Source organism: Scomber scombrus, chromosome 2 (assembly GCF_963691925.1).
Source record: "Scomber scombrus chromosome 2, fScoSco1.1, whole genome shotgun sequence".
Classification (NCBI taxonomy): Eukaryota; Metazoa; Chordata; class Actinopteri; order Scombriformes; family Scombridae; genus Scomber; species Scomber scombrus.
Window position 1 is genome coordinate 24,291,092 of NC_084971.1, and position 15,125 is coordinate 24,306,216.

The 15,125-nt window shown below is 38.9% G+C and overlaps 1 protein-coding gene across 1 annotated transcript; it reads left to right on the plus strand.

Annotated features, from left to right (window-relative positions):
* Positions 1 to 272: 272 nt before the first annotated feature.
* ednraa (endothelin receptor type Aa) lies at positions 273 to 11,442 on the plus strand. Its single transcript, XM_062432661.1, has 8 exons — positions 273 to 521; positions 1,562 to 2,101; positions 3,852 to 3,979; positions 5,732 to 5,930; positions 7,503 to 7,655; positions 7,902 to 8,035; positions 8,328 to 8,436; positions 8,854 to 11,442. The coding sequence occupies exons 2-8, from the start codon at positions 1,607 to 1,609 to the stop codon at positions 8,989 to 8,991; spliced, it is 1,356 nt and encodes a 451-aa protein (XP_062288645.1). The 5' UTR covers positions 273 to 521; positions 1,562 to 1,606; the 3' UTR covers positions 8,992 to 11,442.
* Positions 11,443 to 15,125: the final 3,683 nt, after the last annotated feature.

Here is a 15,125-nt window from a genome sequence, read left to right on the forward strand (position 1 = left end):
TGTGTGTGCTGCTGTGCCATGGAGATGACTGTCAGCAGGCGGTGCCTCTGAGAGAGAGGAGAGAGGGGGGTGATGTTTCCAAAGGGGGCCCAGTCTGTTACCAAAGGGAGGTGGAGATTTACTATCCCACCCAGTCAAAGTGTCTCACTGGTGCTCTGACACACACACACACACACACACACACACACACACACACACACACACACACACACACACACACACACACACACACACACACACACACACACATGAATACACACACACATAGACAAACCCTCACACACACACACACACACTTGAGCACACTCAGTCAGACATACTGCAAACTCTCCACAGGAAACTCTGAGCCATAATGCGAAGGCACCTCAGAGCAGACGGGTGCATTGCTCAAACCAAGTGGGATACGCTGCGGCTTTGATAGTGCGTTAATTACTCATGTGATGTGATACAGATGTCTGGGGGCTTCAGCCGAAAGTTTGCCTGACGGTTTCCAAGGGGGCCAGGCAGACATTTTAGAAGCGGTAGGTGAAAACCAAACGTATTTATTATTTATGGATAGATCAGTTTGTGTGCTGTCACAGATCCCAGCAGTGTCATGCTGATGCTAAACTGTGATGCTACTTGAAGGGCTGGCTGCTAAATAGTTCTTTGTGTACTTGGTGACAGCTGGGACTTTGAACAGGAAGAACTCTGGGCTATAAGAGTTGCCTGTACTGTGACATGATGAAAAGGGCTTCACTATCAATCTGACAGTTTGAAACTTTATCTGCTCTTTACCAGGAGTTTTGTGGAGTGGGTTACTCTGATTTTGGCCAGAAAGTTTGTTGTTTCTATTGTTAAGAGGTAAAAAAAAAAATTAATTCATTAAGAAATTGAGCATGTTCATACACTAAGAGGCAAATGAATTAGTGGGTATTTGTTTAATGGATTAGGGTCTTCATCTGATTTTCATTTTAACTTTCATTCTTGCATTGCACAGTTGACGGGAAACCAGGCCTGCAGCACTTCTTTCATGTTAAAAAAAAGCTTTTAGTTTTGTAACCACATGTTTAAACCTTTCTAAATTAGAAGCAGAGGGAGAATGCAAAACTAAGGAAATCGTTCAGTTGCAAACCCACGCAAGGGGCGCATTGTCAAAACAGCATAAGAGGATATAAAGGCTCACAGTGTAGCAGCAACTTTATTTACACAAAGACATAGCAAACTCCTCCATCTTCCTAGGAACGATAGAAAGACAAAGATGCCCAATGTGCTTTGCTGATGCCTCATCTTTACTGACTGACTGTAACTAGTCTTGGCGTCTCCCATCTGTGCCCCTTTGGCAAAGCCTTTTTGAAGTCTTAAAGAAGTTATTAAACTTGCTCACAGCTTTTGAACAGTGGGACAGTAATGCTGTCGAACTTTTTTTGTATCTGGCTTATAATATTCCACTCTGTTCAGATTTTAAGTGGAGGCAAAATGCAGACACAGTGGATGCAGTTACAGATTTTTACAGTTACAGTGCGTTGTCTGAAGAAATAACATAATCCTCCTCTCGCTATTTGTTTTCTTTTCTCAACAGTGATATATCGGGACTCTCTTTCAATCAGCAAAATCAAAGCACCGAATGTGTTCCATAATGGGAACCCCAGTTGTGCATATGTTGGTGCTAATGGCCTGTATGGCGGCCAGAGGAATGTGCCAGATAAACAGAGCTGAAGAAGAAGCGGGCTCTCTCCCAGGCTTTCTCGTCCACTCCACCCTCCAGTCTCCGGGATTCTACAGCACCATCAGTCCCAGCACGGGGCCCGGTCTAGACCTGGGGACCCCAGGTGTTGCCGCACAAGCTGTAGTGTCTGGCTTTGCAAATGAATCTGTCATAAGGAAGCCAGTAAAACCTCCAATGTGCCGTGTAATTACATCTATTCAGGACTATTTCAAGTACATCAACACCATAATATCCATTATTGTGTTTGTGGTCGGCCTGGTCGGCAACGCCACCCTGCTAAGGATTATATACCAGCACAAGTGCATGAGGAACGGGCCCAATGCACTCATTGCCAGTCTGGCTCTTGGGGACCTTATCTACATAACCATTGATATACCCATCAATGTATTCAAGGTACAGTTTTCCTGATGTTGCACTGATCTCACCATATTGATGCATGTTTAAATAACTTTATTTTACACCGCTAAACTGGTCAGTGACAGGTGCCTGTGCTGATATGATGAAATGCAACAACAATGGAGGTGACACGCAGAGATAAAGTGGGATAGTACAGACGGGAAATGGGGGGAAGTGGGAAGGGGTGTAAGGGAGTGAGCAAGTAGACGGCAAAGTGCAATCAGTCGGACGCTGTTATCTTCCTCGTTTGAGCAGATTAGTGATGAGAGGAGCAGGGATATGGCTGGCTTACATAAACACAAGAATCATGCTGTGGTCACACATGCCAATGGCCTTGTGCTGACCTGGGACATTAGTCACTCAATCTTATCTGGAGGCGTAATTTTCCCCAAAAAATACTCAGTGCTATAAAAGTGACATAAATCACCTGTGGAGTTTTTAACTAAATGTTTCATTAAAGATCCACCATTTTTAAACCAAATAAATAAGAGGAATTCTTGTGTTTCTCAGCTGATAAGAATTAAAAAATATTGTGTATGCTTTTAATTCAGTTTTGTAAACATTGCTGATGTAAATAAACCTCTAACAACATCAGGAAACATGAATAATACTGTATAGTAGTTGTATAATGATCAGTCTCAATAATAGCTTGTTTCAGTTGTATGTTTTGTTTAAGACTATGGAATACGCCTTTAAAATGTAAAGCATTTAATGCTGATAAGTTTCCATCTTGGGACAATTTACACTGGTAAAACATGTCATGCCTCGTACAAGAATGATGGAAAAATTAAGTGATCTTTTGAGAATATTGTGCATTGCAAGAGAAAAATGAGAAAGCCACCTGTTTAGAATTAAACTTGTGACAGTGATTTTGCAGTCCAAGCAACACATGTGCATGCAAAAAGGAAACGATAATCTTACTGGGGGAACAGTTTATTTGCAAAGACAGAACCACGTTCATAATTTTGAAACCTTGTGAAGCCCTCTGTTCACTTCCTCGGGGCTATGACAGTGTTTCCAAAAATAATCAGCTTATACACTAAAAACAGTGACGTGGGCTCCTTTCCTCTCTCCTGCTCTTCTGTGCTCCTGGGAAACTTAAACGACACAAATAAACAATAGAAGGCCAGGAAGCAGCATGAAGTTCTTCCTTTTGCTTCAACTTTGAGAAACTTGTTCAACACAGGTTATATCCTATTGAGGGAAAACAGCCAAGACCACTGTGGTGGAAAAACAAAGGGTTCCACTCACATGATCTTGACTTGTTTTCCAAAAGGAAGTAATAGTGGAAGTGGCCCTTGAGTTGTTATTCAAATTTAGCTGTAACTTCTGAGATGCAGAAGATGTGAAAGTTTAGCAAAAATTGTGCAGACTTTTATCAGCTGATGAGCTCCATATGGTGCGTGTCGGGCTAAACTCACGCTGACGTTAAGATGACGTTGAAAGGTCTTTGATGTGCCTCGATCTGCAGTGAAATTGCCTTAAATAGGTTTAAATGATGGTCAGTGTGCATTCAGTAACAAAAATGAGATTAATAGTCAGCTCCCTGAAGACTCGTAAAGACTAATTACCTCCTTAAAATAATTTATTCTGTTCTGATGCCTCAGCTCAGCCAGACCGTGATTTCATGATAAAGGTTTATTAAACAGACGTGATGAATTTTTGAACAATGAATCTTGTTACAAATGTGATTTAATTATTTTAAGATACATGTGTTAATGTGACACTTATGTGTTTTTTCCACCAGCTCCTGGCTTCACGCTGGCCATTTGAGGAAAGTGTTTTTGGCCTATGTCTGTGTAAGCTGGTTCCCTTCCTGCAGAAAGCCTCTGTTGGCATTACAGTCCTCAACCTGTGTGCCCTTAGTGTAGACAGGTCAGTGCCGTCACACTCCAAACTGTTTTAATGCATTTCAGAAAAAAATCTTTGCTTTGTGTAGTTTAAAAAAAATGTGTGCATGTCTGAATTTTAAATATGAATTTAAAATGACATATTTAGGGAATTAAATCATTATCCATAACCTCCTCCTACAAATCATAAGTGTTTCTAATTCTCATATAGAAGACTTTGTTTTTATTTTTACCATTCTAGAAAGACATAAAAAAATCCAACAGCAATCCACTAACGTCACATGTTCTTGTAAAGCCAGCACCTTGTTTTTGCAGGAGCACAATGTTCAAATATTTTGTTTTTCACTGTTGGAAAAGCAGATACTATTACATAAAAGTTTAAAGAGGCAGTCAAACTGTTGGAAAGCAAATCAGAAAATGTGATCATTATTGCCTTATAGCCTCATGAGTTCATCCACTCATGAGGCTTGGATTAATTTGACACAAATTCCTCTCATTTAATTTAAGTCATTATGAGATGCAGATATTAAATTAGACACAAAGATATGAATATTTTGATTTAATTTGCATGTAATGACGGAAAGACTGAAATGATCACTTTAAGGAGTCAGTACTAATTGTTTTTTCTCGCTGTGAAAGTTATTTACAGCATGTCTGTTCTGTTTTTGTTGTCCTAACCTGTGTAATGAGCTGGGTTTTTTTTAAAGATGCAACATTAAGTATATAAAGGCTGTACATTATACATGTTAGTATCAAAAACTCTACCCTGATAGTGAGTATACTGATACTGATACTGACTGTAATAGAAAGTCCCTAATGGGTAAATAATGATCATGACGTGCTGAAGCTCAGTACCACCTGACTTCGTGCACATAGACACAACTTTGGAGATAAGAAGCTTGCCCAGCTTGTCTGAAGAAGCTCCAAGGTTCAACAAGGAAGATATTATTTAATGGTCTCTATTATGAGAAAAAGACTGGCTGCAGTGCTGTACAGTTGTGTTCAAGAGCAGATGCTCTCCATTTGTTTTCAGGAAATGTGTAGCATATCTTTGTGTGTGTTTTGCATTATGAAAGTACTCAAGTCTCTTTTGTATCTTTTCAATGTTGGAGGAAAAGAAAAAGGTGGATACATTACCACTTACTAAAATATAAATGTCGCCATGTTGTTCAACAGAGAAATTCAAATGTGTCATGAAAAATATATTGTTTTTGCCATAAAATCTTGATGCAGGATTTTACTAAAACATTTCGACAAGTGGTTTCCATTAATGAAACAAACAAGCAAACAAGTATTCAGTGCACAGGAAACACAAGCCAACAGACAGACCTCTCTGCCAACATGGGCCAGTCTGTTTGGAGCCTTCACAAAAATATAAATATTAGATATTTAAAATAAACAATTGATCATCTCTCTTCATTAATTCTTAACATTTTGATATTCTTTGCTGAGTGAGCAGTTTGTTGTATTTGGTGTGCTGCCATGCATAAAGAAAATGTTGTGAGTTTTGTCAGTCTGGAGAGACAAAGATACTGATGACTTTACTGACTTCTGTTGAAAGCAACTGCAGCTCAGTTATAAATAAATTGACATTACATGGTAATTGTGATATATTCCTTCTGTATTGATAGCCTCTAATGTCAATTTTGTGTATCATTCAGTATGATATATTATACACTTCATCACTCATGATCCTCCAATTATATTAATCAAATCTAATCGATTTGTTGTCTACTCTAACCATTATAGCTTGACTTTGCTTCTGTCTGTGTCACAGGTACAGAGCCGTTGCATCCTGGAGCAGAGTGCAGGGAGTTGGCATCCCTTTGTTAACAGTCATTGAAATTGTGTCCATCTGGTTGCTGTCACTCATCCTGGCAGTTCCAGAGGCTGTTGGCTTTGACATGGTCACTTTCAACTACAGAAACGAAACCATACGCACCTGCATGCTATACCCCAAGTCTGACTTCATGCTGGTATGCTTTCATCCTTCTCTTATCATGTTTTTGGATAAGAAAACTGCAGATAAATGGTTCTGTGTCCCATTGTTTTGAGGCCAAAATGTGCTGTATAGTGCATTGTGTCAAGGTAATCATACAGGAAAGTGGTTTAATTTTGCAATAAACAGACAAAACATTAATGGACCAGTGAGATAGAAAACCACATCTGCATGAGAACTAGTTAAAGTGAAAGTGTAAATTCAGCTTTATATTTTCATTATCTTAAAAGCATGTATTGTTTGTTTGGAGAAATAAAATATTTTTAATGGCCATTTGGCACACTGATGTGCTATTTTGGTTTTAGGGGCATGTATTTTTAGAGCAGCGATAGGACAGTAAAGTCAATCACCAAAAAACATTTCTTGCTTGGGCAATATGTATTTAAAACCATAAAAAAATGAAAATACAATCCAGTGCTCCTCCACCCAAATTTACCTTTCTTGCCAGGAGATGACTGATATTAAAAAGATCTGAAGTGGAGTATCACTTAAAAAAATAAATCTGGTCTACTTACTCTCCAAGACACAGTCTTAACTGGTGATTGTGGGCTTTTTTCACATCCTTGGAGCACATAATTGATTGCAGGCCAAGTGCAATTACTGAGGCCCGAAATGTGGAGCCTCAAGCTGAGCCACATGTGCGTATCTATTCCATATGCACAAAGCTGGAGTAATCTGTCTCAGATATTAGCAAGACCTTACTGAAGTCAGAAGAAAATGAGCCTTCCAGCCGCTTTATTAGGTCTATATAATAATAATGAAATGCCATAGCAGAATTTCTCACCAAAAGTACTTCTGTGTTTTTTCTACGCATAAGGGCAAACTTTTGAGTTGATCTGTAAATCTGTTTTGATTTTTCAGGACATTGTGTAATAAGGTTCAGACATGTTTGTATGATTTTGAAATTGTTGTGTGTTTACAGAGCATACTAACAATATTCTTCATAACCACAGAGAACCAGATGTCCATATTATATGCAGCGTAATTAGAGGTGGTTTGTTTTTTAGACTTGCTACAATAGAGCACACGTGTAGCACTCACATGGACTTCATTGGCGTTGGAGTACAGGGGTAGTCTGGTGGAGATTTAAGGGCTGGATCAGGTTCAGTTACAAAAGCATAGATTCTTATTACTTGGATCATACCAAGTCAAATGAAACTTACTTCTATAATCCAATATCACACATATCGCATTTAGATTTTTAAAACCTATGTTAATTTGCCAACATTTGTGATGAGAGATTCTCCTTCCCGACATAGCTGGGGGGGGGCATAGCATGAGGAAAACAGGAATTACAGAAACTGATTATAAAGTCTTAGGAATATGTTCACAAAAGTGAGTCATACCAGTGCTACATTGTTCTGAATCAAAACAGGGCCAGGAAGGTGGGAGTGTAAGTTGAGGATGTGTGTGGGGGACATCATCAGACGGCCAGCTCAGGAGAGCAGGGGGGAAGGGTAGCTCGAAAAAGAAAAGAAAAACGTAGAGTCTGAAATACTAAGCCATATTGTAATGAATGCATTTGTTAAGTTTAAATGTTTTTCTACAGTTCTACAGGGAAGCAAAGGACTGGTGGCTATTTGGCTTCTATTTTTGTGTACCACTGCTCTGCACCGCTGTCTTCTATACAATGATGACATGCGAAATGCTCAACCACAGGAACGGCAGCCTGCGAATAGCCCTCAGTGAGCACCTCAAACAGGTTGGACAATACTTCTGAACAATAATACAGTAATAAGCCCTCAACACGTAAAAAACTACATTATGTTACATGTTTATTTCACCAAAAGCACATGAAGATTTGTGATGCAAATTTATTATCTTAAGCAATGTTGTACTGTGTGTCAACAGTGTGCCTTGCATGGTTTTAACCTCTAAACTTCCATTAAACAAACCTCTTCATCTCACCTCTAATGGTGCTATGAAATCTGTCAAAATCTCTCTGCAGAGGAGGGAGGTGGCCAAAGCCGTCTTCTGTCTTGTCCTCATCTTTGCCCTCTGCTGGTTCCCTCTGCACCTCAGTAGGATCCTTAAGAAGATGGTTTATTACCAGAATGATGACATGCGCTGTGAGCTTCTCAAGTGAGTTACTGGTGGTCACAAACTCAAAGGGGAAGTTCAAGATCTCATCTGTTTCTCTGTGGGTTGAGGAAATGTCAGTTCCAATACCACACTCAATAAACATTTATGAAATGCGTGCAGGTCAATATGACACATGTGTTTTACAAAATTTTGGGAAACAGATAAAAGACTGATTGTGCCATAATTAGGTGTTTACTTTTACCGCACATGTTGTTTAAACTGCAGCCAAAGTTTAAATTACCACCGTGATGTTCTGTTTAAAATTATTACAATAGTTTTTCTTCTTTCGCAGTTTCCTTTTGGTCCTGGACTACCTTAGTATCAACCTTGCAACAATCAACTCCTGCATAAACCCCATTATACTCTACTTTGTCAGCAAGAAGTTCAAAAACTGCTTTAAGGTAGAGTATATCCCAATAACAGATGGACATAAATGAATGTAAAATACCCACAAGCTTGTTTTTTTATTTCTCACATACACACACAAACACACAAGCTTCTGATTTAGTTGGGCCAGTAAAGCAAATAGTGAACTCAGCCTTTTGTTCATGACTCACAGGCTGTGATGGCGATGACATTCCATGAGCAACATGTAAAAGCAGCCTGGTGATTTATATGTTCGTTTTGTTGGCTGACGTCACACATTGCAAATGTTTGTCAGAGGGACCTGGGCTGGAGATAAACCATGTCTCTAGTTTGCACGTCAAAGGAGGTCTGGGAGGGCAGTGGGGGAGCAGACAAGAAGATAGCTGCACATGCGCAAAAACTTTTTGGTGATAACTGCTGTGTCTCTTTCCTCTTTTCACATGTTCTTCAAGTCGTGTTTGTGTTGTTGGTGCTACTCTGACAACCAGCTGAGCAGCATCGGACCCATGAATGGTACCAGTATCCAGTATAAAAGCCCTGAGCCTAACAACCTCCACACTGACCGCAGCATCAGAAAAGACAGCGACTGATCACTCACCTGAGGAGGATTTTCAGGCTCTTTAATATAACCAGCAAGCTTCAAAAATGCAACCACTGCTCACCACAAAATATTTACATAAAAAGCAGACTATAAATACACATCCTTAGGACCACTGAAGCCGTACCATGAACCTGGCAGGGACGGAATAGGAACTGGACTTAAAAGGACCAGACAATGGATTTGGCGTACAATGCTCTGAAGTTGCCCGAGCCTCTCAGCAGGCCAGACTTCCTAAAACAAACTCCCTGTGTTCCCAGACCCAAGGACAGTAACGCTGTAGCGTGAGAGTAAAAGGGGGCGAGTGGGATGAAGAGGAGGAGGACTCTTTAACAGGATGCAGCTGAACGGTGACTATAAATTACTCTCAATTAGTATCCGAGCCTGCTATTCCTGTAAAGGGCAGAACTTCTGGGAAGGATGCACAAAGCTACAGGAAGGAAAAAAGCAGACTGCTCGCTGTCAGAGGGAATGATGTGAGATGAATATGTGCCGTCCCCAGGAGTTTACTACTCAGTGACGGTGGAAAACAGGAAAGCATGTTACTGACTTGAGCATCAATTAATTTTCCATTAAACATGTGAGTCTCTCTACAGTGTATTTTACTCACACTCATTATTCATTGAACCACTTTGTGGTATAATTAGAAGAATGTTTTAAGGTTAATTTGCTTGATGTTTGGCTCTTTTTTTTAGTATCTGTGTGTAAAACAGTTCAAATGACTCTCACAAAAAGATTAATCCATAGATTGACATAATGGCCATTTCTGCTTGTTAACATGAATCACTTAGCTCTAAACTTACGGTTATTATTCCAGAAATTAACTAAATTGTGTCCGCTGTCAGAATATGCCAAAATACAGTGGCACAGAATCAATTACAGGGTTGTAAGTTTTAGACAGAATATGGTACAACTCTGTGTTTTTATACCACATGTCAAGCAAATGATCAATATGAAGTAAATGCATTATGACAGGTTTGATATCACCACTCACCCAAAAGTGGACCGGAATGAGGTTTTTTCTTCAACACTGTGAATTTTGCTAGACGTAATCAACAATTATTGTGACATTTAAGCTTGTATAATCCATGGAATATATATGTATAGTGTCCACTTTTATAAAGTGTTTTATTTTGCAGTAACCATTAGTATTTTACCACATTACCTACACAGGTAATGAAAGAGGCAGAGGGGTTTTGGGTGACAGCAGACACCACACTCAGATGTAAAAGTAGAAGTATGGATATAGTAAAGAAGGAATAGTTAGACATTTTGAGAAATCCACTCATTTGCTTTCTTGGCATGGCAGGAAAGATGCCAGTCTAATATCTATCACTTAAATATGAAGCTCCACCTACCTGTAAAGCTCACAAAATCAAAGTGTAAAAATTACATTTTTTAGTTTCTGCCAATCACCTGCTGGCTGTAGCTAACTGGCTAAGATCACAAATGAGAGTGAGTGAGCTTTAGTTTATTTAGCAGCAACTACCACAGCTGGAAACTGAAACCACAAAGTGCAATGCCACGGAAGCCTGCTAGATGCTGGTTCCAACCTATGGTCTCAATTGCTAAATTCAAGCACTCAAATAAGTCTGCTGGTCCTCATTTTGGAAATGATGGCTCCATTACTAAGATTTGAAGACTTATAGTAGGCTATAATGACTGGTTTGTGGGTGTTGATTGACAGCCGTGGTTGACAGTTGGCTCACCTGCCCTTTTCAGCACAATTTAGCTAAAGTGGTGTTCAGTGTGCCCAGTAAGCTACAGCATGCGCTTCAGTCTGAGGTAGTGCAGCATGTTTGCAGGGCGTGAAAGGCAATACCCTGCACACACAAAGGTTGAGCTTCAAACAAGCTCCAATGAAAACTAATAGGTGACAACACACCTTGTTACATCCATCTTTATACAGCCTATGATTTAAATCGAGTTAGGCTAATTTTTTCTTATCATTTCCAGTCTTGATGATAAGCTAGAATAAGCTGTTGCTTCATATCTAACAGACAAACATGAAAGCCTCATCTATCTTATTAATTGTCTCCCTGCAAGACAGCAACTAAGCATGTATCCCAAAATGTCTCACTTTTCCTTCAATGTGGAAATCATACTCAACTACCAAAGAACTATAATGCCTTAGACTATTTGATATGTGAATATATGTAAACCTGTGTGTGTTTGAATGTGTTAGCATGTGTGTGTGTGTGTGTGTGTAAGTGATGTGTGTATACATAGTTGCACTTCTTTACTTGGAGTGTTTTGCACACTGTGTACAGAAGAACAGGCTATATCTGTACAGTATTATTTTACCACTATCCATCAAAGCCATTCATAATAATCTTTAGAAAAAGGAATTCATATATGTTTTTTTTCCTCATTGATTTAACATGTTAACCTCATGTTAGTTCTGCTGCTTATACCAATAAATCCATTTCCATCTCCAGTGTAAGGAACAAAGCGGTTTATTTCACCATCATACTAATATTGGTTTCTCCGGACGTCAAGGGGGCCCCTTCTGTTTTTCATCTGCGTCTGTGAGAAAGAGGCGTCTGGGAGTGATTTGAAGCACACTATGACCTGCTTGGCAACTGAGCCCTAAGGGTTGCTAATGTCAGTGGAGAGGATGTGAACAGCTTGGACGGTGGGAATTTGATACATATAACTCACTTGTCATGTTTGTTGCCAAAAGAGGATCAAGGACAGCAAAGATTTAGGCCTAACTTTGCTTACATGCGGGGGCAGGATTGGGTGTAATTTATTCTTAAGCCATACCATTACTTGAATAAAAGAGTCACAAGAAGTTGCTGAAAACTGAAAAGCATTAAGTGACAGCCATGCATTTCAACAAATGTTTCTTTGTTGAAGTAATAAGGTGTTTGTCTAAAATTTAGACTCTAAATGGATTATATAAAGTAGTTGCAGCAAGACTCTGTGGCAACCAACAGTCTCATTAAACCAGGATAACGCTCTCTATTCCTCTCAAAAAGAGACAATTACCAGAACCATGCAATCCCATACACAAAGTTGAAAGACACCCAAGACCAACAGAACACTGTCGCAGTCACGGCTTTATCGGACGTCGGCCTGCTATTTGTTTCAGCGGGTTAGTGATAAGTCAGAGCTAGGTCATAAACTTTATGAAGCTGGTTCATATTCCAAATATGAAATCATGTCACTATCAGCCTCCAGTAACTGATAGAACTTTCTTTGCACTAACATGTCACAGTTTAATGAAGCAGAGAATAAAAAATAAAAAAATAAAAAAGCTAAAACAAGCAAAAAATAATATTAGGATTTTAAATATTTGCGCTTTTCTGGGAAGTGAAAGTGAGAAATAAAGAAGAGAGCAGAAAAAAGTGTGTGTGTGTGTGTGTGTGTGTGTGTGTGTGTGTGTGCGTGCGTACGTGCGTGCGTGTGTGTGTGTGTGTGTGTGTGTGTGTGTGTGTGTGTGTGTGTGTGTGTGTGTGTGTGTGAGAAACAAGGGAGGAAGAGTGAAACAGAGTGGTTTTGGTCCTGTGGAATTTGGTGGGAACCTTGTTTCTTGCCAGCAGTGATTTGAATAAAGCTCAAAAACAAATAATAGAGGATCTCAAAGACCCAAAGTGCTTCTCCATGCAGAGCCTTTTCAGATTTGTTTGTTGATACAGTAAATACATTCAAGGCCAATTGATGTTCATGGCAAAGACAATGGAGGGCACATTTACATGCCATTCAAAAAGAGAAAGAAAAAGTTTTAAAGTGATTAGCTACTGATAATGGAGAACATGCAGGCCTTTACTTTTTAAAAGTAAATTAAACACTAATTTAATTTTACTTCATCTTTAAAAAATATATATATTTTCAGTTTTCAGTGTATTTTACAATCTCCTTGTGTTCTCTTTTGCATTTCAAAATGCAAATTATATGAAAAATAAAGTACACAATTCACAAAATGAATGACATTGTCTTACAACAAAATCAAATACAAAAAATGTATATACAGTTTTAATCACGACAGGAAAATAAATTGATTAAAAATAAAAAATAATTTGTTGCTACCTCAAAAATAAATATCTTATCTCTCTTCAGACTATATGATTCTGATTTATGGCAAGTGAGGAAATGCAATATAAAATACAATATCAAGAATTCAGTCCACATAAAGATAGAGATGTGAAGCATATATATCTGTATCATTATAGTGGATAATATTAGTGCAGTGAAAAATATATTTCAATGTATCACAGCTACTGATTGTTTCTGTCAGCTGAGTTACATCAGGTTTTCCTGAACATTTTGAATTCACAGTGAGTAATTTCAGTGTCCCTAGCACTCCATGATTTCTGTGTGTTATAGTAACTGGTTTGTGCTGAAATTAGTTGGGCAAATATGCACCAGTAAAGCTTCTGATCTTGAGGCCTTGTGTTGAAGCAGGTCCCTGTGTAAACATCTTGTTTAAAGGCCTTCATAATTTCAGCTTTGTGCATGTTTCTAAATGAATAAATATACTCACATTAAGAAGCAGCATTCCTAGGCCCAGCTGGTATTTCATGTGGAGAAGCTGTATACAATGCACAATGTGTGGGTGAGGAAAAAGGGAGTTGATGGGGGCCTGACAGCTTCTTTTTGCCCTGGAGCCTTCTAGCAGGTTAATCCGTCCCTTAATGTCACCCAGTGTGACTCAGTGAAGCTTTGACTCGTAATTTTGTTATGACTTTTACTTATAAACACTCAAAGTAACACTGCAACTGTTGTTCTCATATAACGTAGGACTTTGGATAATGTATGACTTTGGAAAGATTCTTCTACTCCATCCTACTTTACTTATGTTGTTGTTTAGGAACAGAAGAACTGAAGTGAACACCCTCAGTGAGTCTGAACATTTCCTGACACAAAGGCCTATGGCAGACGTATTAAGATAAATAAGTAATTGTTGAACAATTGCATACTTGTGTATTCCTTTGACAAAGGAGGTGCACTTTGGCTGATACATTCTATCTCAGGAATCAGACAGTATGTCTCCTCCTTTGTTGTGCATTGATTATTATTATTCCTCAAACCTATCCATTCTGCCTAGCCACTATTGCTCCAACCTATGCATACTGTGTGTTTCCTGCAAAGCACATACTGTATGAGCTGCTTACAGCTACAGTTATGGCTATGATACAGTGTGATGGACGCCACTTCCTTTATGCTCAAATATGTTTTGAGTCTGATCAAACACAGCATATGTTTATCTACCCTGCCCTTACATGGCTGTACCCTGTATGCCACTTTGCATGGCAATCCCTCCAAGCGATCCACCATGGCACTCGCTTGCATGACTTGTGGCAAAGACTATTTCTAATTCATAAAAGCCAAAAGGATCAATTCAAAATTTATGAACAATCTGTCCTGCAACAACCAGTGATTTCTGTGGCTGTGGGGCAGTGGAGACATGGTGCAACAGAAAGGAAAGTTCTGCCTCCCCTCATTTACAGGAAGACACACATACAAAAATGTAGTCATGCACATGCACAAACAGGCACACAAGGACCAAACGGTAAGAAGGAGCTTGTGACTGGTTTAAATCACTTTTGATCATGATGGATTCAGATTAAACAAAAATAACCTTGCAAAACATGGCAAATTGCTAATAGAGTTCTGCATTTCTGAGATGAATGAAGGGAGCAAACGATGGACGATAGTTCATTTGCTTCAACAGCCGCTAAATTCAATATTTGATCTCATTATTGACAAGTTTACAATTTTATGTCAAATACCATTAAAACTTCTTTTCAAACTGGAAAAGTCCATGCATAAGTAATGAAATGAATGTTGGTTAATTTAATTTGGTTTCATGGTCCTGGTATTGTCACAGACACTGTCACACTGTCATGTATTACTGGGAAGCTTGAATTCAACGGAGCCATCATTAATGTTATTAGTAACACCTCCTATTACAAGTCAAAATGTTTGCTGTGAAAAGATATCTTTTATAGATGCCCTTTTATTGACTTTGCACTTAGAAATAATTGGTATGATTGGTAGTTTAATCCATAACTTCAACACATGGCACACACATTGTCAGTAATTCTAGGTTAATTGGGAAAAGGCTTTACAGATAGTTTTACAGACAGTGAATGCTCATGCAACAGACTCTGCACAATTTTA